Below are 23765 nucleotides of genomic sequence, written 5' to 3'. Positions count from 1 at the left end.
TGTTCAAAGTTACGATGGTGCTGAAAAAAGTGACAACCATCACGTGATCGTGATCAGGGTGCATGACAGCCAATGTGTATTTATAGCAGCATCCTGGAGTCACATGATGGCCATTTACGACTTTCCTAAATGACTTCTGACAAGCAAAGTCAGTGGGGGAAGCGTGGTTCACTTAACGACTATGTGATTCAGTTAACAATAGATGGCAAAAAAGGTCATAAAACAGGATATGACTTACTCAATGACCACATGCCTTAGCAATAGTAGTTCCAGTTTCAGTTGTGGTCATAACTTGAGGACTACCATGGTGGTAAAATATTCCTAAACTAAAAATACAACATGAATTGAGTTTTCTGTCCTATCTTTGTCTACCATACCTCTCAGATCTATTGATAGATGCATATTTGTTTTTTTAACAGTAATACTGCTTATATTGTAAAGTTCTTTGCGTGTTGAAGGTTTGAACAACTTCTGGTCTGATATTTGTCATGGCTCAAGAAGGATGCCAGGTGCAGATTAAAAATGTTTGCATTCCTTATTTGTATCCTATAGCACATGATTATAGCACATGGTTATTGTTTTATTAATACTGAATAAAAATTAAATCTTCCCTGTGCTAAAGAGTTGAAGGAACTATCCTAGATCTCATGAGTATGTGCTGGAGGCTCTTTATGTTAAACAAGTGATTGCATAAGTATATTCAGTTATTTCAAATAGCCCTTGAATTGCCGCATAAGCTAGAAAAAGGCTGATAGCTGTTGTGACATTACTGTTATCGGAGCATGAGATGTCTTTGCGTTCAGTGGCATATTTAATTCCACCATCACCTCTTCCCTGAATTTGTGTCCTTTTATGTTATGGTGCCTTGGTTTTAGTGTTGGTATAACTTGCATAGTGTAAATAAGCTAAAAGATATTCCCTATTTCATATCTTTTAAGTGGAAAGGCTTTTCTTTTCTTTTCTTTTCTTTCTTTTTTTTTTTTTTTTGCTTTTTGGGTGAGATTGGAAGAACAGCTCTCTTAGATCAAGCTAAGGCCAATCTTCATCCAGCATTTTCTTTCTGTCAATGACCAACCAGGTACCACTGTTTATAAGGAGATATTTCCTAAGAACTGAAATTTGGAGATAGTAATGAGTCATGAATTGTTTCTGTCCCCTTTTAAAGCTATCCAGGTTAGTGGCCATCCCTATGTCTTGTCATAAGCAATTTTCATGTTTTTAAAATTAATTTTGTTGAAAGTTTTAAAGAGATCATAAAAACTAATACAAACTAGTATGAAATAGAGAAAACAAAGAAAAAAGAGAAACAGGAAAAAACCGAAAAAATAGTAATGAAAAAGGATAAAAAGAAACAGAAAGAACATTCTGATTTATTTTACAGCAAATATAAACATGATTACAAAATTATCTTTTACTCTATGATTATGAAATAGCTAACTTTTTTCTATCATCAAAACTACAAGTCATAAGTGATTTTTTTTTTGTTTTATGCAAAAAAGTCTATACGGGATTTCCAGTCAGCCATTAATGTGGCTAGTGTCTTTTATCTGATCAAGGAAGTCAATTTAGCCATCTCTGAAAGCTCCATCATATTCACCAACCATTCCTCCATTGTGGGGAGTGTCAAACTTTTCCACTTTCGAGCATACAATAGTTTTCCTGCAGTTGTCACATATAAACATAAAGTTCCATGACTTTTTCTAGTTGCTTGTCTGAGTCCCAAAAGAAAAATCTCTGGTTTCAGTTGTACTTTAATCTGTAAAATCTTCTGAATTAATATATATATTTGTATCCAAACTGTTTTGGCTTTTTTACATAACCACCAAAGATGATAAAATGTCCCCTCTTGGTCACATTTCCAGCAAAAATTTGAAGCACCTTTATACATTCTAGAAAATTTATCTGGTGTCAAATACCAACAATATTCTCATTAACATTAGAACATAATTCAAATTTTAATCTTTTCAGCCACATATTTGTATACTGTGGCAAAGTTTTTAGCCCATTTAAACATACATTCTTTCACTTAATCTTATTCTCATATTTTAATAAAAGTTTATACATTTTAGCAATAACATATTCATCATTAGTACATAATTCTGTTTCAAACTCAGTTTTACATTATTCAAAACAAAAACTATAATCCACTTTAACGCTTTCTGGGAATTGTATATAAGAAAACTACTGACAAATCAGTTGTCAAATCTTCTCTTGACTTTATTTTACAATCTCCTTGAGAAAATTCTAGTACCTAATGATACGTTAGTCATTTATTTATCATTTCTTGTCTATAAAATGCTTCTTGTGCTGAAAGCTACACAGGTGTTTTCAAGTAAAACCTAAATTTGTAAGGAATTCTAATATTGCCCTTTTATTGTTCTTATTAGTGGTATCAGCACAATTATGTTTTCCAGCTTACGTAAGTAGTGAAGATTTCAGTGAAGTTTACAATAAATGTCAGAAAAAGGAATAATTCAATTCTATTCTTAAACAATTGTAAACATGCTGGAAGTTTTCAAGAAAAGATTGGAAAATCGTTTTTCTGGGATGATATAAGACCTCCTGCCATTGGGCAAAGAGTTGGACCAGACAACTTCCAAGGTCCCTTCCAGTTTTATGATTCAATAATTCTGTGATTCTATGTTAGGCTATTAGGTGGCTCTGTTGTAAAGTATTCCTTCCCTCCTTGTGTAATGTCTTTATTATCCCCTCTCCCTATGCATCTGGCTGTATGCTGATGTCTGAGGCTTCCATCTCATATTTGCTTACAGTTCATAGCAGGCAATTGATTTTTGAGGAATCTATGAAATGCCTTGACATAGCATGTGGGAAAATGGCTTTTATAAGCCCTTCTTTGTAGTTTCTTTTACTCAGATAGGATCTGTGTTTTAGTTACAGTTTGATATTTATGATTTTGCCTGCCTATTTTTCTTTATTTTGTTTTACAATGCTTTACAGCCTGCTCCAATCCCAAAGGATTTTGACTGGGCTATAGCAGATTTCATAATATAATTTAATTTGACTGAATTATTTCATTTAAATAAAATAGTAATAGGAACCAAAAAGTGGGGTCAAAATTATAAAATTAATTTCTGACAGAAGTAAAACTAAATATTATCAAAAGCAAACTTAAAATTCAGTGTTTGACCTGAAGAACAACTTAGCAGTTCTAAATCTATGTGTGGTAGGCAATTTGAAACAGTCCTTGGAAGATAGTTCACTATAGTTTTCAAGTTTTAGTCAATGCATGTTTATTAATAGCTGGTACTTACATGAACACAGATGGTTTTTTAAAGAGTAATTACTTAAATACATGAATACACGTCAATGTGGTGCATAAGAGGTATATTTGCACTTACAATATAGTCTGGAGAGTGGTATTGTGATTTGGATACATGGTCCTACAGCCTGGTTATTATAAAAAGCATGCTCTGTGGAATTAATGTACTATAGTGCAAAGGTCCCCAACCCCCAGTCTGTGGACCAGCACTTGGCCGCGGCATGCCAGAAACCAGGCCACGCAAACAAGCAAAGCCCCATCCGTGGGATACAGGCAGCATGCAAAAGCACACCCCCTCCAGTCTATGAAAAAAACTGTCTCCACAGAACTGGTCCCTGGAGCCCAAAAGTTGCGGGCCACTGCTATAGTGAACAACAGAAAGCTTCTTTAATCTGTGCACTGAATTTTTTTCTGCCTAATCTAACTAGCTCCCCCTACTGATTGCATCAAAAACTGCTGGTGTTCCTATCTGCTTTTCCTGCATCAGTGAAAACAAGGTCATACAGAGCCAGGGACTGGTCAAGCTAGCATTTTGTAACAATTGCCTCCACACCAGAGCCCATCTATGTGTAGCTATGGTAGGCTCCCAGACCTCATCTGGCATATATCTGCCCCCCCTCCTTTTCCACATTTTATTGTGATGGTCTGCGATGTTGCATTCATGCCTCATTGGGCTTCTTGATGTCAATGTTCAGGAAACATCTGGCCTGCTTGAAGCCATAGAAGGGAGCAGGAAAGCTTAACATTCTGTCATAGGCTGTACTAGACAACTCTCCCTAATAAAAAAATAAAAAAAACCAAAGCAAGCTGTGCTAAGATTAGAACTCAAGGAGAGGATAAAGTTTTTATATTTTAGAATATATCCAAATTTTGGGTAAACCTAAATCATTGGAGTGTCATTTTCATTCACTCTCTTATTCACTATTTGAATGTTACTAGATGGTCCAGTTTGTGCAAGGTGATCTTGTAAATGATTACCATAGAAATGGCCATCATGATGCTAAGAAGAAGAGATAGCAGCTAGAGATCATGAGCATCGGAAGAAAATAATCTGGGATATCTTACTTTAAATTCATTACCTTAAGACCTGTGCTCCCCTTTCCACTTAGATCATGCTCCTCACTTTTCTTCATCCCACCTGGAATCAGGGACATATAAATCAAGGTGATAACATTAAAATTCATCCACACAAATTGCTACTGAACTAAATTTTATTTAATGATACAGAGGTCTCTAAAGAGGTAGCCTATTTGAAGGTGAGGATTAGACAGTACTTAGCTATCCTGCATTTGTACAGTAATGAGTTTAGTCCAACCTTCCTATACTCTGAGTTGCAAAATCAGGAAATCTTATGATCTTTGAAATCTTTGGGAGTTGAATAGAAGAAGCTGGAATGAAGCTCTACAACATAAATTGTTGGTCAACCCTAATGTTGGAAACTTGCATTTATTAATTAACCTATTGGAAACTTGCATTTATTAATTAGCCTATTGGTTCAGTCCGGTATTATGGACTCTGGACTGCAAACATATATTCTGCAATGGAGCTCTTTTACCTCTCTCTGTAAAAGAGAAAAAAGCTGCAGGCTTCATCTAGCCCTCCTCTCTCATGTCTAGAGTAGATTTCCAATTCACAGTTCTCAACCTATAGTATTAGCTGTTACCAATTCAGCCAGAAATCCAGAACCTAACTATGAAACACTTTCACACATATATCCATGCGGAGTGAGAGAAAAGAAGAGTATTGACTTTCATCATCAAGTCTTTACTGTTCACATCTGTCACCCAGATTGCCCTCAGCCTTAGAGAGAATGTGTGTTCTATACAGTGCTTTTTTTGGAAAAAAAAAAAAACGTGCCAGAACTCACACATATCATACAAACCGCCTTGCCTACCCTACAAGGTTCCATCCAAAAAAGGTGCCAGAACTCCGTTCTGGGCGTTCTATGACAAAAAAAGCCCTGGTTCTATATATACGGGTCTTAGAATGACCTCTTAGCAACCCTAGCTTGTTATCAATTCTAGGACTGGTTGGGCTTTTCAGGATGCCCTGCAACAGGTGCTTGCAAGCAGGAGCCCTTGGAAGATCAGGGTGTGCCAGCCAAGCCTAAAATAGCGCAGTAAAGAGGGAACATATGAACACAGTTAATGAATGCTGATGATGTAGATACCAGTGAAACTGTATTCTTCAATGTATTCCAAGCATACCTGATTCCAAGAAACTAAACCAAGCTGCATGCAGAGACGCTACCCTGAGCACCCACCTTGAAGAATATCTCAGCCCAGCTAAGTAAAGGGCTTGTTGGTGGCATTACTTACTAACTACCCTTCTCGTCCAGTCACAATATGGGGTCTCAGCCTACCCTTGAGGCAGATTGTCTGTCTTTCCATTTGTTGAAGCTGATTAATTGGGCTGGTGGTAGTGGTCAGTACTAGACCCAGATAATTAATCCTAATTACACAAAATCAGGTGGTTGAGTCATCTCTTTCAGCATTGTGTGTATGTGTGCTGGGCAGACAAGAAAGATACAATAGGTTCCCCATTCAATATAGCCATAGAATTCAATCTTAATTCTAACTGATAATACAATTGCAACTTGAACTTTCTCTGTATCTCAGATTATTGCCTTCATGTTATGTCCTGCAGCTAAGATTGAAAGTGCCTATTGCTTCAACTGTTACAGCCACATTCTCTGTAATATTGTAGCTACTGTAACAGAGCATACACTTTGCATGAAAGAGGCCTGAAGTTCATTCTCTTGTGTCTTCTGTCTAAAACCTTAGGCACTACCTTCTTTGGATGTGTTGAAGAGGCTAGAAAGTCTTCTGCTTGTGTTGCTAAGTACTTGTAAGAAGACAATTCTCAGTTTGAAAGCTATCTATTACAATTCAGCATGGAAAATAGAAGAGTGCAAATATAAAGTGATGTACATTGCTGCTCAAAATCCAGACCTCTCATACAAATTAATGGAATCAGAGCTAGCAATGACTAGAGACTGCTAACATGGAACAGTACTGTACATCTGTTATAAAAAAAAAGCCAATAACAAGTGTGGGATAATAAAGAAGGGTACTGAAAATGAGATGTCAATATTACAATGTCTTTTGATAAATCATCTGGAATATTGAGGATAATTGAGATGATCAAGGAGCTGGCGCAGCTTCTCTATGAGGAAAAATTGCAACATATGGGGCTATTTGGTCTAGAAGGGAAGCGAATAAAGGAGGACATGATTAAGGTGTGTAAAAATATTACAGGATTAAGGTGCATAAAAGATAAAATAGACAAGGAGAAGCTATTTTCCCCTCCTCAAAAGACTACAACCCAAGTTTATGCAATTAAATTGAATACTAAAAGAATCATGATAAACAAAAGGATTTTTTAAAATACAAAATGTAATTCAACTTTGGGATTCAGTACCACATGATGTGGTGTCAGCTACCAGCTTCGCTAGCTTCAAAAAAGGATTGGACCAATTCATGGAAGTCATGGAGATCAATGGCAATTAGCCTTACTGGCAGTGTGATTGCCTCTGAAGGCCATCTGCAGGCAGTCTAGTGGTCTTCCTTTTGCAGTTGTTTGGCCACTGTGAAAACAGACAGCCAGACTAAATGGGCTAGGGATCCAACAGGATGCTGCTTATGTGAGGGATCCATGGTGCTCTCTGAGCTTGCTTGTTTTCTTGCAGACGTTTCATTACCCTAACTAGGTAACATCATCAGTGCTAGACTGTGCTTACTTGTTTTCTTGAAAATGTTTCATTATCCTAACTAGCACTGATGATGTTACCTAGTTACAGTAATGAAAAGTCTGCAAGAAAACAAGCAAGCTCAGAGAGCACCAAGGACCCCTCGTTTCAACCCAGAGCTGCAAATATTCTCCTTCTTATGTTTATTGTAAGAACAATGAAAGAGAAAGCAATAATTAGAAGTTGCCTATTTATTACTTCCCAATAAATGGAATAGATACCAAGTCTGAGTCATATTCTTCCTCACTGTATAAAAATATTAAATTTCTCTTTCAGTCGGGGTAATTATTTAAAAAATTATATCTAAAATACTTTTGTAGAAATCAGTATGCTATTAATAGCCCCAGCCCAAACCTCTATATGTAGATTTTGCTGGAATCCTACTTTATCTTCTGGTAATATTTCTTTTCATTCATTTTGGAGCAATTTAAGAAAGCCAAATAAGGTTCATGTGTGTGCTTGCTGTTTAAATCAGGAAAAGTGTGTGTGAAATTAATGTAAAAAGCTCTTCTCTCCCGTGAGTTTGCTTTGTTCTAATGTGGCATTTTCCAGATTACTCTTCAATGAAAGACAAAATATTGGAAAATTCAGCCACAGTTATTCAAGATATTACATAGTTTGGCCTAATCACTTTTCCTATCTACCTCAATTTGGTAGAATAGACAGGAGATAAATTTTGCCTCCTGCAACTGAAGAGAGGTATTGATAAGATTTCAAGCGCCCGAGGGCTCTTACCCTGCTTGTGGGGTGCAGGAAGACTTACAGGAAAGGAAAGGGAGAAAAAGAAATGGAGAAACCAGCTGGAGAGCTGTGTGTTTGGGTACGGAATGCTGATGGGCTCCCCGGTAGGGCACGCAGGGGACTGGGCAGGCGGGGGCAGCATGGTGCTGGAGGAACTGAGCTGAAAGTAATGCCAAGTCCATGAGTAAGAGGCAAGCGCATTATCACCCCAGAAGCAGCAGGACTGGATGGGAAGAAAGCAGCAAGCAGGAACAGCAGCAGTGCTTGCAACGCCCCAAGATATCAGGAATGAGCAGCCAAGGGAGACCTTGCCCCCAAGAACAGGTCAGTGGGCCACCTTTCCTAAAGCACCAGGTGGGGAAGGAGCTGTTTGCTGATGGGGATGACCGACCAACAGAGACACACATGTGAGAACTGCAAAGCTGACCACCTAGCACAATGCTGCTGCTGCTGCTGCTGCTGCTGCTCCTGCAGCAAGTTACTGAAGGGGGAAAGGGGAAAAGTTAATGCCGGAGACTCAATGAAAGCCGGTGGCTACATGCTTTCAAAGCCTTTTTGTGCTGGCTCCCAGGGAGACAGCGGCATGAAGTGAGGAATTGCCAGGCTCAGTGTGGCTCCTGCATCTTTGCCAGTTTGCTTGTCATGAGGGTGGTAGTACACAAAACAATTTGAGTGCTAAAGCCCAAGACACGCAGGCAGAGGAGGGTATCTTGGCAGAAGCCAGCACGCTGCAATTAAGCACTGGGGGTAATGTGCAAAATGGAGCAATAATTTAATTGGGGATTCACAGATCTTCTCTTCTTGTGAGCCACAAGAAGCGTTCCTCCCATTCCGGGAAGCTGCCACTCTTGTTTCCTTGGAGAGTTCTTGCCATCCCTCTGTAAGTTCTCCATGTGTAGTTTGGAATCAGGAAGTACTCAGCATTACCACCATTTATCCTGTTCTTAAACTTGTATGTGACATTACATTTGCTAGTGAAAGGGGCAGAGAAGAGCAAAACCAAATAGGAAGCTGTTTCATTATAAAATGAAATAAACATATTTATTATAGCAACCAGGTAAGTTTTTTTTAAAGTTTTTATGCAAATCCCCTACAGCTCAGTTAATTCCAAGACTGTGTTGCCTTTGGTCTAGATATATTCTCAGGGTAAATATAAAGCTTTTTCCCAAAGCAGTTCTCTTTTTAAGGTTTGCTGGTTTTACCCATTTGCCCTTCCTCTCCCTTTAAATGATTCAGAAGAAAGAAGATGCAGGAGAAATACCAGGATGAACAATTTGTTCATCCTTTTCCCCCTTACAGCACCAAAAGGGTTAGGAAAAACTTTGGAACAAAGAGGGATAGATGTATGTATGTATATGTGTAAACCTGACCCTAGTTTCTTTCTATTGGCCTTGATACTTTGGGTCATTGAGTTCCAAAGGTGAATTGCATGTTTTGTTAATGGGTATGTTATATTTTTTTTCATGCTATAGTGAGGTTCGGCAAGAAAAAAATATAATTTAAAATTAAGATATAGAGAAAGTAGGGTAGGACTGTCAGCTCCACATTTTCCTTTGTCAACATGCCTGGTCTTAGTTGTTAAAGACAGTGGATCCTTCATATAAGAGCTGAAATTATCTTAAGAGAGGAACACAACCTCTATTGTCAGAGATAACTCTTGCTGTGATTTTATGGTGTGTAACTATGTGTATGTTAATTCAGTAGCTACATTTATATTGTGTTCCTTTTCCAGTTTTTCCTATTTTGCAAATGCTAGCTGAGTTTTTCTATAGAATGAAATATATTACATTGCATGATTAATTCTCTTCCATAATTAACTTTTTTTCCTTAATTATCATATCTTGTAACTCTTTTGATCAGTACTACCAAATTTTGTGATGGGATAAAATTCTCACCCACAGCGGCAAATGCTATCAGTGTGCAACAAATTACTAATTATATTACATTTCACTGAGGCAAGAGAACTTTGGAAATGGATTCTTTAAGCTACCCTAGACTTAAACTGAATTCAATAGAAAAAATAATTAAATAGAATGAGAAATGGTAAAATAAGACTCTAGTTCCTTCCTTGCTGTGGAAATGTTTTGTTAGACCATCTTCTACAATGACGAAAACTGAATTCTCAGTTATTAGAGTATATATTTTTTAAAAAATAACATTTTACAATGGAATTAATTCTCCAAAATATTTAAGTGTATAGAATGTCATAAATATAGGTTAAGTGTTACACCCTTGGAAATATGCAAATACTTTTGTCTCTCCTATTGCAATCAATGCAATCAAACTGTAAATTTGAACAAAAATTCCTTCTGAATGCAGTGTGGCTATGCACAAAGTCATAAAAAGATTCATAAAGTAAATTCAATGTTATTATCAATGTTCATATTTCCTTTTTCCCTTAAATAACAATATTTCCATGAAATACAGGGGATACTTCCAGTTTTACCATTACCCTTGGAGCCATTCTCAGAGCAAGGAGACCATTTGAAGGAGCTATTTCTTTAGTAAACCTGGCCCAAGGTGTGTTATTGTTGAGGCCAAGAGTTAGGAAAATGAACTGAACTGGTAATTAAATCTTCCAGCATTGATCAGAGACAAGCCACATGGGTCATACGAAAAACCTATTCTTCCACCCAGGACCTACTGTTCATCTGGTCTAATGATAGCACTGGCAGTTCCATAGTCAAATTGATAAAGCAGAGCTATTGGTAATTTGTTGAAGTTAAGATGAGTGTATTTTTAAAATAAAAATACTGACTGTTTACATATGGTTTATCTTAGTAATTTACCTATAGAAACTACAGAAGTTAAATTTGAAACTATTTAGGATGATACTACTTTGGCCATGCCATCATTTTCTATCGAGATTCAGCCAAGAAACATTAACAAATCAATTTAACAGTTTAAAGATTTTTTTTAATTGGCTTACCCAAAGGTACATACAAGTACACTTTTTTTTTAATTTGTTCAAGAATTTCTGGAATTGCCAAATGTATTTTAAAAGCCAGCATATTTGCCCTCATTTTCATATATAATAAAGTTATACTGAGAGAGAAAGAAGAATAAAGAGCATAAGCCAATAATTTATTAATGTTGAAAGCATGTTGTTAGGTTATTTTTATGCAAATTTAAGTTTAGTGGCTACCTTAGGAGCTGGGAATGCGAACTGAACAAATGCCCACACCTTCAGTCTGCAAACAAATGTGTTGTTTGCATTACAATTAGATAAGAGTTTTGTTGTCCATTCCCACTTTCTTTCCTTTTAGCTTTCAAAGACTTCTGGCTGTCACTTTCCCTGAAGCAGTCTTGACATTACTTGTTGGAAGGTTAAAAGCTAACACAGAAGTTTCTTCTAATCTGATTCATGGGACTCTATTACTGCACTAGATTTGCCTGGTGCTTCTGTGAAAGTACCGTAATAGCGTAATGCTGATAGTGACCATTCAATTCAAGACAAAGTTTAAATGAATGAGTTAGAAAGTGGAGGGATTTGTAGAATTGCATTCTTGTCTAATTCCTTTATGCCTGATTGGAACCCTTGCTTTGCCTGTTTATTTTTATCATGCGCTGATGAGTGGATTTAATCAGGTCATGCATCTTTTCTCTATTTTGCTTTGTGTAGCAGATATGCCAGATGGAGTCCAAAGCATTATTTCAGTCAGTGAAGCAAATAACTTTTTTTTCTTTTAAAAGCAACATTAACTAATGAGTAGGGGAGTTGCTGTAATGAGGAAGGGCCACGTATCAAAATCAGCAGTTCCTTTTCCTGCATTTTGGTATTTGAAGTTTTGTCTGCAAAAAGACATCTGGATATTACAGTTTGCGTGCTAATGCTTCTGAGCAGCTTGAACCTGGAGATAGATTTATCCTTTCCCAGTTATAATTGACACTTGAAATGGTTTCCCAAGTCCTTTAGTAATAATATTTTTATGAACAGGATGAATTTAGAATCCTTTCCATACCAATGTAGGCTTAGCAGCTTGCCACCTACTGGCTGGCGATCTTTTGTGATGGAGTCAGGTGGGGCTGCGCTCGATCCAAGAAATGCATGAGTGAGGATCCAAAGAAGGATTTCCCTTGGCTTCCAGTAAACTACTGCTTGCCACCTGGCTTTTAGCCCAGATGACTGCAAGGCAATATGTCCCTTAGGAACTACTTGCCAGAAAATTTTTTGCAGGTGACAGGTGCTTCTCAGCATACATCTAGTGACAGATTGAGATTTCATGTTGGGAGCAGCTGGATGGCCTACAAGTTCAGTTAAGAGGTGCTTCCCTTAAGCCAGCAGGTTAATGGCAGGAGGAAGGTAGCACTGCAGGATTTACATGGCGGGGAGCCTAAATTTTTTCTTCCTGCTCATGTCTTTATGAAAAAAATGAGCTTCCTAGAGAAACTTGGCAACATTCTGAACCATGTGATTTCAAACGTAAAAGGCCTTGGTACCACATCTTTAATGCAATTTGATTTTCATTTGATTTATCCAAAGTTGGCTCTTTTGCCCACAACCATATGACATAATGTGTAAATTTTTAAAATGGTATTTTTGCTACAGCAGTCTAATCCAGGAGTCCCTCTAGTTCTAGTAGTTACCACATTTCTTAAATAGAGCTATACACATTAGAGTTATGAGCACTTGTATTTCAGAACCAACAGGGATAAACATAGCTATTGCATGATTTTTTTAAAAAAAATGGGATAGTTTGAAAAATTTGCTGAGAGGAACTTTCTCACTCTCATATATTCTAGTGCAGCTTTTGGGAAATGAATTTGAAGCGCTGCACAATTCATGCTGAACACACACAAACAAGAAAAAAATGCGTGCACATAGAAAGGGAATGATTTGTTATTTATTCCCACAGATGAGTTAATGTACCCGTAAGTGAATGTGTACCTCTAAATGTGCATTAATATTATTAAATTAATGATATTTGAACTGTAGCACTGAGGCAAAGAAAATGGTTTGGTATTCTGATTGGTAAGGATTGTTTAATCATAGTTTACCAATTAGGACATCCCTGGAAAGGAAGGGAGGGAGGGAGGGAGGGAGGAAGGAAGGAAGGAAGGAAGGAAGGAAGGAAGGAAGGAAGGAAGGAAGGAAGGAGGGAGGGAGGGAGGGAGGGAGGGAGGGAGGGAGGGAGGGAAGGAAGGAAGGAGGAAGGAAGGAAGGAAGGAAGGAAGGAAGGAAGGAAGGAAGGAAGGAAGGAAGGAAGGAAGGACGGAAGGAAGGAAGGAAAGGGCAGAACACCTCATGTTCTGCATCAGGTTTGTATGGCCAAACCAAGCCAATCAGTAAAATCATCCTGATTCAATAGGAATGAAATAGTGTGTTGAACCTTCCTTACAAAAGTCAGTACTGCATACCACTCTTCCACCACTTCCCAGTATTCCCAGAGCATGCTTAGAAGACTTGGTCTTGAGATGTTTGAGTTGACCATCTGGCTGAACACAACAAAATCATACAATTCATTACAGCAATATTTTCTAATCTTCAGACCAACATCTTATTCTCTTACAACATTGTACTTATTTTCTGGTGAGTTTTCCTATTTCGTTATTGGCAGAAATCAAGAATGAGGCTTTTCATGTTTTTATAAAATTGGACACATAAGATATCGGGGGACATTTTAAAACTGTCATGGAATTCTTTTTTTACGTAAAGTGGCTTTTAGTGTTTTTTTTAAAAAAAAATAGAACAAAGATTAAAATGTATAACTATAACATCATATGCATATGCTTTAATAATTCACACATATATACAGATGTGGAAATGGATTATTATTCAGATACATGCCATACTGACAATGGCTTGCATGATGCTAGAACTGGACATACCTTCCTCCAAATCTATATTTTTGCTTGTTGACTAAATACCTAATTGACTTTAAACTGACACCTGAGGTGAGATGTGTACAATGAATGATATGAAAAAAAATGGTTTCATTTCTCCTTTCCCTGTTAAAAACAGGGTCACTAAATGAGCGGCCATAATTGTTCCCAGCCTTGATCTTCTCTGGAAATAAATTCACGTGCTTTTTCTAATGAGGAACTGTTGGGGAATCAATCCTCCCTTGCTAAAATAGTTGGCAAATAGTAAGGATGACTGAAGGTGAATGAACCCCTGGTGGCTAAAGTTTCAGAACTCACCATGCTCGTGGCATGCAAAAGGGAAAGTGATTTCCTGACTGAATTTCATTCGTAAGGAAGTATAGGAAGTTTTTGCTTAATAACCGGTCGCATAGTAACTATTTAAACTCACAACAGACATCTCAAAAGATACAACCCCGTTCTAGAGTTTAGATGGTAGTGCAGTGATGGCGAACCTTTTAGAGACCAAGTGCCCAAACTGCAACCCAAAACCTACTTATTTATCACCGGGTGCCAGGTGGGCGTGGCCCACTGGGTGGGCGTGGCTGTGGTTGTCATGGCAGACTGGGTGGGTGTGGCCAAGGTGGACGTGGTCACCTTGATGTTGCTTATGGGGAGGGATGCCTGTGGGGGCCAGACAGGGTTGGGGGAGATCCAGGGGGTTTTCTGGTAGGTGGGGCGGTAGGCAGGAGGCTCGTCCTGCAGGATGAGGTGAGGCAGGGTGGGGATGCCATTGTCGCAGGGCAAGGCAAGGCAGGGGCCTGGGCGGCTGCTGCCTGACATAATCGGTCCCTGCACACAGAGGCCAGCAAGCGCATGGGGCTGACAGTGTCCATCAGCAGCCATAGCCTGCTGGCCCCTCAACCGGCGGACTCTGGGGCTCTGCAGCCTGCCACCAGCAATTCAGAGAAGCTGCCTCTGAGCTGGAAAGCCAGCCGACAGCTGAGGAGGCAATGTAGTGGGTAGTGCCCTAGAAAAGGAGAGCATGCGAGATCAGGAGGTGCTGGGATTCATCCGACCACGTGGGACCTCGGCGACTTAGCAGGCAGCTGGTTGAAGAGGGACAGTTGCCATCTCTGCGGCATGGTGCGCGTGCCCACAGAGAGGGCTCTGAGTGGTAGTGTGTATGCATACTCCAGTCACATGACTACATTTTGGGCTATGGCAACAGGCTCACTTATACAGTCAGTTGCAGTGTTCTGTGGTCACCTGACCATATTTTACAACATTTCTTTACCTATTTCTGGACTTTGGGGTTGATTTCCAGCAAAAGAATGCCAGTAGGAATGAATAAACTAGTTTTATAGCCACTGCATTCATTAAAGACTGCTGCAAAAAAAAGGTTATAAAATTGAGTCAGTCACATAGTTGCCTTGATTTATGACTGTCATGACTTCTGGTGGAAATTCTGGTCTCCATTATGGTCATAAGTCAAGGATTTCCTATATGCTAAATTGACCCCAAACTTCTACAGATTGGCTCATCTGGTCATGATGCAGACAATCTGGGAGCTTCTAACTTCAGCTTTTTACTGTGCTCATTTTAAGTTGGCGCCACCATCTAACTGGTAATCATGTGGCTAGAGTGGACCAAGCTCCATTAATTAAACTGAGTGCACGCCTCATTAGTGCTTACTTTGCCATTTAATCAGATTATCTTGATCAGAATTAGCTGTTTTAAGAGGCCAGCAATGGAAGATTTCTCCTTCGACTTGACAATAGGACTTCTTTTGTGTTTCATATTTTGTTTCTGAATTGAGAACTCAAAGGCACCTGTTTCTTCATTGTTCATTTGTTTTGTTCCAGTTCAGCTGTCAAGTTTGAGACATGTCAAATTCCAGAATAAAGACAACACTCTTGTAAGTTGCAGGATACATTGGAGCAGCTTTCTTCAAATGAGAATCCTCTCAGTGTCCTAGCCGGCTAAGAGAGTACTAACTGGCTGGGAATTCTGTGCCTTGTAGTCTGGCCCATCTGGAGGGCAACAAGTTGGAAAAGGCCTGCCTGGAGCATCTCGTTCATCATAGCTCTTTATAGCAGAGACTCCCAGATGGTGTACCAAATTTCCTTTGTAGTGTTGTGTAACCAGGCAGACAACCAACTCATTGCATAGGCAAACGTGCCACTCAGCCACATGTGGCTCCTGCCTGAACATCTTGTCCTGAGCCCGTGCTCAGGGAGCATGAATGGCCGTAAGCCCCAAGCAGGGACTCAGTTGAAGCAGGAAGGACAAGCAGAGCAGGAAAAGAGCAGGGAAGGAGCTAGTTATTTGATTTACAGCATCTGGATTCCCTGCTTCCGTGGGACAAGGGCGGGAGACCAGTGCTTCCTCTCTCTGCCCCAGATTCCTTGCTCAACCATAGTGAAAGTTGTACTGGCCAAAAGGAAAAAGCACTCCGGAATCTCTGCTCTCTATTCTGCTATACTGTATATTTCACAATACAAAAGAGAGAAGCTGCATCTAGGCCACTGTGGCTCAGGAGAAAGTAGCACCTTAATAGGGAATAGAAGGTGAAGGGGTGAATATCATGGCATATCTATACAATCCCAAAGCCCTGGATTGTTTGAGAGAAGAATCAAAAACCACCTGCAAACAAAGTCAGTTGATTCTGGCTACATTCTGAGAAGTTGAAAAACATCTCAGAAAAAGGCAATGGCAAGGCTGCCAAGAAAACTGCAGGGATGCAGTCATCTGAAGCTCAGCTCCAGGGTCTTTCTACATTTTTCACCTCCTGTACTCCAAACAAGAAAGTTTGCTAAATGTGGCAGCATTGCCAGCTCAGGTCTTATGTGAGAAAATTAATGAGATATTTGTATTGTAATCAGAAAATAGCAGAGCAACTTCCCTCCCCACCCCATGTTAAAATAACTCCAGCTATCTGAAAAATGCCATTCTTCAATGCATAAACAGTCAAAAGAGATTTCATCACGCAACTAAAACCTCTAATGAAGGTAGATTATTTTTCATTTCAATATGAACAGGAACATTGATTTCTTGGCCCATAGCAACAATTATGTAATCGCCATTCCCTGCTGTTATATTGTAAATGCTGCTTTTGCATTTATTTAAGCTTTATTTGAAATGTCACAAAGTATATATTTTCCATTTTGTTGCATGTGTGTATGCACACTTTGCCAACTGGCTCTAATGCTTCACACATCTGATGAAATGGACTGAAACTGACAAATACTAAGGTCGGATTAAGTAGGTTACTCTTATGTACCTTTATGTAATCACACCACTATGACTATGATACTGTATCACCTTTTGAAATATTGAGCCAAGGGGCTAATTCCCTTATCTCTCCACATTATTTGTGGTGGATGTGCAAAAATTTCAGAGATTTACCTTGTCTGCATTCTTTCCAAGTTCATCTTTATTATGGTGTAAGTTTTCAAGTTTCCAAAAAAATCAGGTGTAGACACAGACAAGAATTACAGTAGAATTTTGAATTGTTTATGGTACTATGTTTATAGTGACATAAAAGGATTTTATCCTATTTTTTATTTTGCCAGTGGCTTGGAGAGTAAAGCAACATGATCAGGAAGGAGTATCTCAGGAGTCCCTAAAGTAGTATTTCCTCTAATCCAAAAGATACTTCTATTTCTTACATTTTTTTTTTGTTTCCACCAAGCTTAACACTCTAGATCACCAATGTACCACCTCACCTTCTGTTCCCAAGGGTCACAAGTATGGTTATTTGTAGAAGGCCCAACTCTATTGCATTCTGCCAGACTTTTCTCCCAAATTAGTGCAGAAGATGGTTTCTAGGCATCTCTGTGCCCGTGCGACTGCTATCTCGAACTGAATGATACGCTGAAGTGCACAATTCACTGTCTGCCAGCCCCATCCTATTTCAGTGGCAGAAAGCAGAACTGAAATGACAGTTTCCATTTGTTAAGCACTTATAGCAATTGATTCAACAGCAAAATATATATCCAAGAACTGTGTTGTGTTTTATGAGGCAGGGCAAAAGGGAGATTTTTATTGAGGATTCTGTGACATGTTCTTGTCCAGTTCTTATTTTTGGACACATCTTATGTATCTAGGAAGTCATGTCTTCTGCCCCCTCTTTTTATTTGAGCAGTGCTGGCCATTAAATCTTTCATTATGCAATGGAGGAACCATTTCTTCAACTCCTTTCTCTCCCCAGCAGAGATATTGCATTTGAATGACTAACATTCATACTATGCCAATCAATATTTTTTATTGGACCAAACAGATGTTTTCTGAATAGCAGCCAAAGCTTGCTATCTCTGGCTATTAAGGATGGATGGGTATCTCAGTCACATCTCTTTGCTCTTTGGTTATAAAAAGGCTACTTTGTTTTTCTGCTCTGTCTGAAGATTTCTGCTATTATCTCAAAAAAGGAAATCCATGATCTGTTGTTTTATCATAAGTTCACCTTCAAACCACTTTAGCTTCTGAATTCTTTCTGAATATGTAAATTAAAAGTTGAACTGAACTGGTGGAAATTGATATAGGAACATATTCTACCCACATAGGAGATATGGGCCATTAAAATTCCAATTTAGTTTGCAGGTGAAGTGGGTAGCTTCTACCAACTCCCAATAGAATGAAAGGCAGAATAAGAGCCACAGCACCCAGGAGACTCTTATTCCAGCACAAAAGTAGAAATTCATTACCCATAGCTGGATGAGAAACTTGTTTTTGTGAGAAACCCTCCTCCCTGCTCCCCATTTGATCTGAACTTTGCTATTGTTCTGTTGGAAGATACAACGAAGTGGTGGTGCCAGTGTGGAGCTAGATGGACAAAAGATCTATTTGTGTTGTCCTAGAAAAGGGTTCATGCTTGATGTCAGCATCCCATCTTGTTTGGGCATCTGTGCAAGCTGCTGTTCCAGAATTCAAAAGTGCTTCTATCAGCCCAGAATGTGGGCAACAATAAGCAGTTTGCTCCTTTTTTTTTCTCCCTGTGGAACAGAGAAGATGGGAGCATGCACCCAGCTCTTTTTGGGCTTGGGACAGCAATAGGTTCATTTGGGAGAGAGATGGGCCAAGCTTGCTTAGCATCCTTTATCTAATAGCAGAAGACTGTAGAGCTGGAGTTGTTAGAGGCATGAAGTTCCCTCTTCTGGTCATGCCCCTTCATTACATCCTAGAAATTATTGCGCTGATCACTGGTTCGTTGAGTAGTTTGAGAAGCACAACTTCTAAAGGACACCGGACAGGGTTTTTTTTCCTCACCAGGAAGACAGACTAAGTAGAAATATATACTGTCATTTGGAAATGATGTATGTCATTGTCCTCTATACAATTGAACAGGGTACTATAATTTCACAATGACAGCTTGTCTGGGAATGCCTGCCATATTCTTCCAGTAGGGAAATATATTTTTACATTTATAAATTACCATTTCCTTTAGAAGTTCCAAGTGGCATATGTAGAGGCTTCTCATCATTTTATCACCACAGGAATACTCCTGCAAGGGATTTGAGGCTGATGTATAATCGCTGCTAAAGAATATCCCAATCACATTCCAATACATTAACTACTAACTGATACTGACTTCAGAGTGGCAGCTTTTTCTGGACCACTCTTTTTTTGTTTTTAATTTTTTTGTTTTTAATTATAGTTGTAACTCGGACAGCAGATTGATAATTTGATTTAATCAAGGTAGGAATTTGAAGAAAGGAAATAATACTTCTCATAACTTATTAATGGCACTAAGAACAAGCCAAGATTTATTGACTCTTTCTAAATGTTTCCACTATTTCTTTAGAATCATCCTCTATCTTGATAGTCTCTCTCTCTTTGGTTTGTGGTTGTTGACTGATACAAAGTTAACTTGGCGTAACTTAGTCCAGCTAAGAAACTGGACTGTGAAGCAGAAAGCACTTGCTTTGAATTTATCCAGCACACATTGGTAGCATTCATAAAGATTATTTAACTTGTTTATTGCATCATGGTTTAGGACTAGAGTAGCTGAGGGGGCACCTTTTTTCCAGAGTCTATCCATCCAACCAGGTCAGATAGAATGGGCATGCTGCAGATCCCATCAGCCAAAGAATGTTGGCTGACAAGAACTAGAAGGTGAGTTTTTTCTGCAGTGGCCCCTGCTCTGTGGAACATCCTCCCTTCGGAGATTAGAATGGCCCCAACCCTATTAGCCTTCCGTCAAGCTCTAAAAATCTGGCTATCCTGGGATGCTACATGTTCCAAGGGCCCCACCTCTTGGTTATATTGTTAACAGGCCAGATGTCTTGCTTTTGCGCATACTTCGGATTAAATATAATGTTTTTATTGTTTTAATGCTTTTTAATATTATTGTTTTAAAATGTTTTTTAATTTTTAATTGTAATACATGTTTTGAATTGTGAACTGCCCGGAGTTCTTTAGTAAGATGGGCAGCTATAGAAATTAAACAAACAAACAAACAAGCTAGCTAGCTAGCTAGCTAATTTCTGTTTTTGCAGAAAACATTAAAGCAGTGTGGTTAAGGTACTAGGACCAAGGAGATGCAGGTTCTATTCCCTTCTCAGCCATGGAGCCATTTTCTCTCAGCCCAACCAACTTCCTAAGGTTTTTGTTGTGACGAAAAATAGGAAGATAGAGTGTATATATGCTGTCTTGAGCTTCTGAATGAAAATTGGGTAATCTAATAAACAAACGAGCAAACCATAAATGAACTGAACATACTGGCTTTATGAAACATATGAAACACACACACACAAACACACACACACACACACCAATTAACATTAATCAAGCTCAGCATGTTATATGAATAAATGTGAACCTGTCTAAATACATACACTGTCATCACATATCCTTAAGCTGTACCTTGAAGTTTTAATATGTATTTTGCACATACACGATCCCATACTCAATCCCCAGGATTTTCAAAGAAAATTGGAAAAGATTCCTGCTTGAAAATGTACAAAGCTGTTATCAAAGCTGGCACCCTCCAAAATACTGAGTCTAACAGTGTGACTCAGAATAAAGCATCTTCAAAGAATGGATTATACAGAAGTAATAAATGTGAAGAATCTTGAGTTTGAAGTAATTATACAAATGCTAATTTATCATTCCTTATTCATAATAAATATAAGTTACATTAGATCCTAAGGCATGCTAAGATAGGGAAAAACAAATAATTTCGCTCAGTGCTTTCATTATAAGTACAAAGGGATTTAAACAGTTAACATATCTGGTACCAAATTCAATTGACCATTACATGGCAACAGAACATTAATAGATGTTTATATCCTTTGGCACCCTCTACTGGTTATTTAATTTTGCATGTGTGCAATTATATTATAGCCCTTATTTGAAATATTTTAAGTAAGTATTTAGCTGATTTCCCCCACCCACTCTCCCACTCACGGAACTGGTGCAAGTTTGCCTGGAGAAAAATGGAATTATAGCTCAATGTATTGGAATGGGGAACCAATTATATCAAGGAGGATTGTTTTAAATTACATACTAAGTATGAAAAATTTCCACCCAAGAATTTAAGAAAGTTCAAGAGTCTGAGTTTGACTTCTGAGGTTGCCACAAAGAGAAGTGCATTTGACTTCTTCTTTTTTTAATACAATAATTAATATTTGAAGCTCCCTACCACTGGATGCAATTATTAGTATAAATAGTTTTCAAAAGTGAAGACAGATACCTGGAGAACATATTCTGAGCAGCATTTGCACGTAGTGTATAGGGAAGCACCACACAAGAAGGTAATTCCTAAAATAACTGATCCTTCAGGGAGGCTTATATCTATGAATAACCATGTTCTGGGAACAAGCAATAAGGGAGAGCTGTGGACTTGATTATGCATTTCCCAACTGAATCTGGTTGGCCAAAGATGGAAAGATAGCATGGGTTAGACTAGCAAGGCTTCTCTGATCTTGTGGGGGCTCAGCTGCACAGTGGGTGACTAGAGGGACTGGCCCTGCCTAGGGTCTCTTAAGCTGGATCATTGGGCAGGCAAAAGAAACAGGAACAGAGGTTCCTTTGTGCTGCCTCCTCTCATGCCTGCTTTGTATGTGTTGCAACTGCCAGCTTCCCTACAGCTTGACCCAGGATTATTCATCTGGACAAGCAGGGGGTAGCAGCTCCATTACGTCCTCAAACTCTCCATCTTTGCCTGCATTTCCATCAGCTGGAGAAGGGGACAGACATAAAACAACCAGAGTGCAGCCTTTTCCTCATTATCCCGTGTTACATAAAGTGGGCGTAGGCTGTGTTTTCATATCTGGCTGTTCCTTCTTTGCATATCTTGAAGGAGCTCCAAAAAGCCTGCCCAGAACCAAGCCTCCTTCCTTCCAAGCCTAGCTGTAATAACTGACTGTCCTTCTTCTTTTGGCAGAATGGGGCTGTGCCTGGTGAAACAGGTAAGCGAGATGAGAACGTCAGACGAGGCAACTGGGGCAACCAGATTGAATTTGTTCTCACGAGTGTTGGCTATGCTGTTGGGCTTGGCAATGTGTGGCGCTTCCCTTACCTCTGCTACCGCAATGGAGGAGGTGAGTATGGAGGTCAGAGCACTGTGTTTGTGGAAAGGCTGGTGAGGGCTCACTGTGTTTTGTGGCAGTGCACTACCATAGTCTGGCCTGAAAAATACAAAGTTGCTGGTAGCAGAGAAGCTCTTCATAACTGATTCTTTGTCTGCCTATGCTTCAGCACAATAGGGAAGGGTGGGCTTTTTGCTGCAGCATCTTAACAATTCTGGGACTCAGGTTTGTTCTTGGGGCCTGGCTCAAGATGACCAGAGGTATTTTGAATGTATTAAGTTATGATTTTGAGGACTTGTGAACCAAGCTGGGCTGGGAATTCTTTAATTAACAGCCCAAACACTTCTGGAAGGCCCCAGACTGGGGAAAACCCAACTAACCTACCAATTGCATGTACTGGCATTGTGTTTGTAGGAAAGGACTGCTTAAAACAGCTGGGAATTACTGGCACAAATGGAGGGCTTTATCCCATTTTGAATAAAACTTAAAATGTATCCTTCCCTTAATGGCTTTCAAGTCCTCTGTTTCCTCAATCCGAGAATAAGAAGCTGTCCCCAATTCATACTGATTTTTAAAACTTACCCAGAGTGCTTTCTTATTACTTGAACTTCTACATTGATTCTTTATAACTGCAGATGCCAGGAACTGAATTTGACTTTGGCATACAGAGCATGACTTCTACTCCTGAAATCCTGTAAGGCTGATTGCTTCCTTTTGTTCTGCCTAGGTGCTTTCTTGTTCCCCTATTTCATCATGTTGGTGTTCTGTGGGATCCCCCTGTTTTTCTTGGAACTCTCTTTTGGACAATTCGCTAGTCAGGGCTGCTTGGGCGTCTGGAAGATCAGCCCCATGTTCAAAGGTGAGAGAGAACCAATGATCAGTGGACCGGCCCTCAGATTATGGCCACAATCACATTCTCTATCTGGATCATGTGCCCCCTTTACAGCAGAACCAGTTCTACCATAATAGAGCTGAAATGTGGCGGGGGACACTATTTTCTCCATTGTTTCAGGCAACAAAATGTCTGATTTGAGATTTTCAAGACACACTGGCATATCAAATGAGAAATTTGTATCACGAGATACATTAGTATGTTTTACGAACACTTAAAACTAGAGAATTTTAGTAGTTGGAGATGAAAGTTGCTACTATTTGCCCAACTTCCATGTTAGCTACATCACATTGCTTCCTATTATTTTGCTCTTCGGAGGCAGAATTGAAATCCTAGACACTTTTTTTAGGACCATCACCACTCATGTTGCAGTTTTAGCCTCCCATACACACACCTGGATGTCTCTGCAGGACACAGAAGGGTGAAGATAAAGCAATATGCTTGGTCGTAGCACAATACAGACCCTAATCCCTTTATACTTGCATTGCAAAATTGCACACAAGAATGTAAATGGCAGAAATTATGTTTTGATGTCACAATACACAATTCATCATTTTGACAAAATTTCAACTTGCTGCAGATGTGTTGAAGAAAAGAAAAAAGGAAGGGAGGGGAGGAAAAAAAGAAAAAAGAGAGTAAGAAAGAAAGAAAGAAAGAAAGAAAGAAAGAAAGAAAGAAAGAAAGAAAGAAAGAAAGAAAGAAAGAACAAAACAAAACACAGAACAAAACAATGGCGGATGCCTACCACATCCACTCCTGCCTATCCAAGCC

General features: G+C 39.1%; 1 protein-coding gene across 7 annotated transcripts in view; it reads left to right on the top strand.

Moving 5' to 3' along the window:
• SLC6A9 (solute carrier family 6 member 9) overlaps positions 1-23765 on the top strand; it is a 59108-nt gene that overhangs the window by 24934 nt on the left and 10409 nt on the right. For 5 of the 7 annotated variants that reach the window (XM_039323085.1, XM_039323084.1, XM_039323087.1 and 2 more), the window contains 2 exons: positions 21958-22114; positions 22830-22961. In XM_039323085.1, coding sequence (XP_039179019.1) covers positions 21958-22114; positions 22830-22961 — 289 coding nt within the window. Of the gene's footprint in view, positions 1-7954; positions 8094-21957; positions 22115-22829; positions 22962-23765 lie in introns of those variants that run through there. The other 2 variants (XM_039323083.1, XM_039323088.1) reach the window with 2 other exon arrangements.

This window comes from Crotalus tigris, unplaced genomic scaffold, assembly GCF_016545835.1.
Source record: "Crotalus tigris isolate CLP2741 ecotype Arizona unplaced genomic scaffold, ASM1654583v1 scf7180000024167.7108832, whole genome shotgun sequence".
Lineage (NCBI taxonomy): Eukaryota > Metazoa > Chordata > Lepidosauria > Squamata > Viperidae > Crotalus > Crotalus tigris.
The sequence above is the reverse complement of the archived record's forward strand: the minus strand, read 5'-3'. Positions and strand labels throughout refer to the sequence as shown.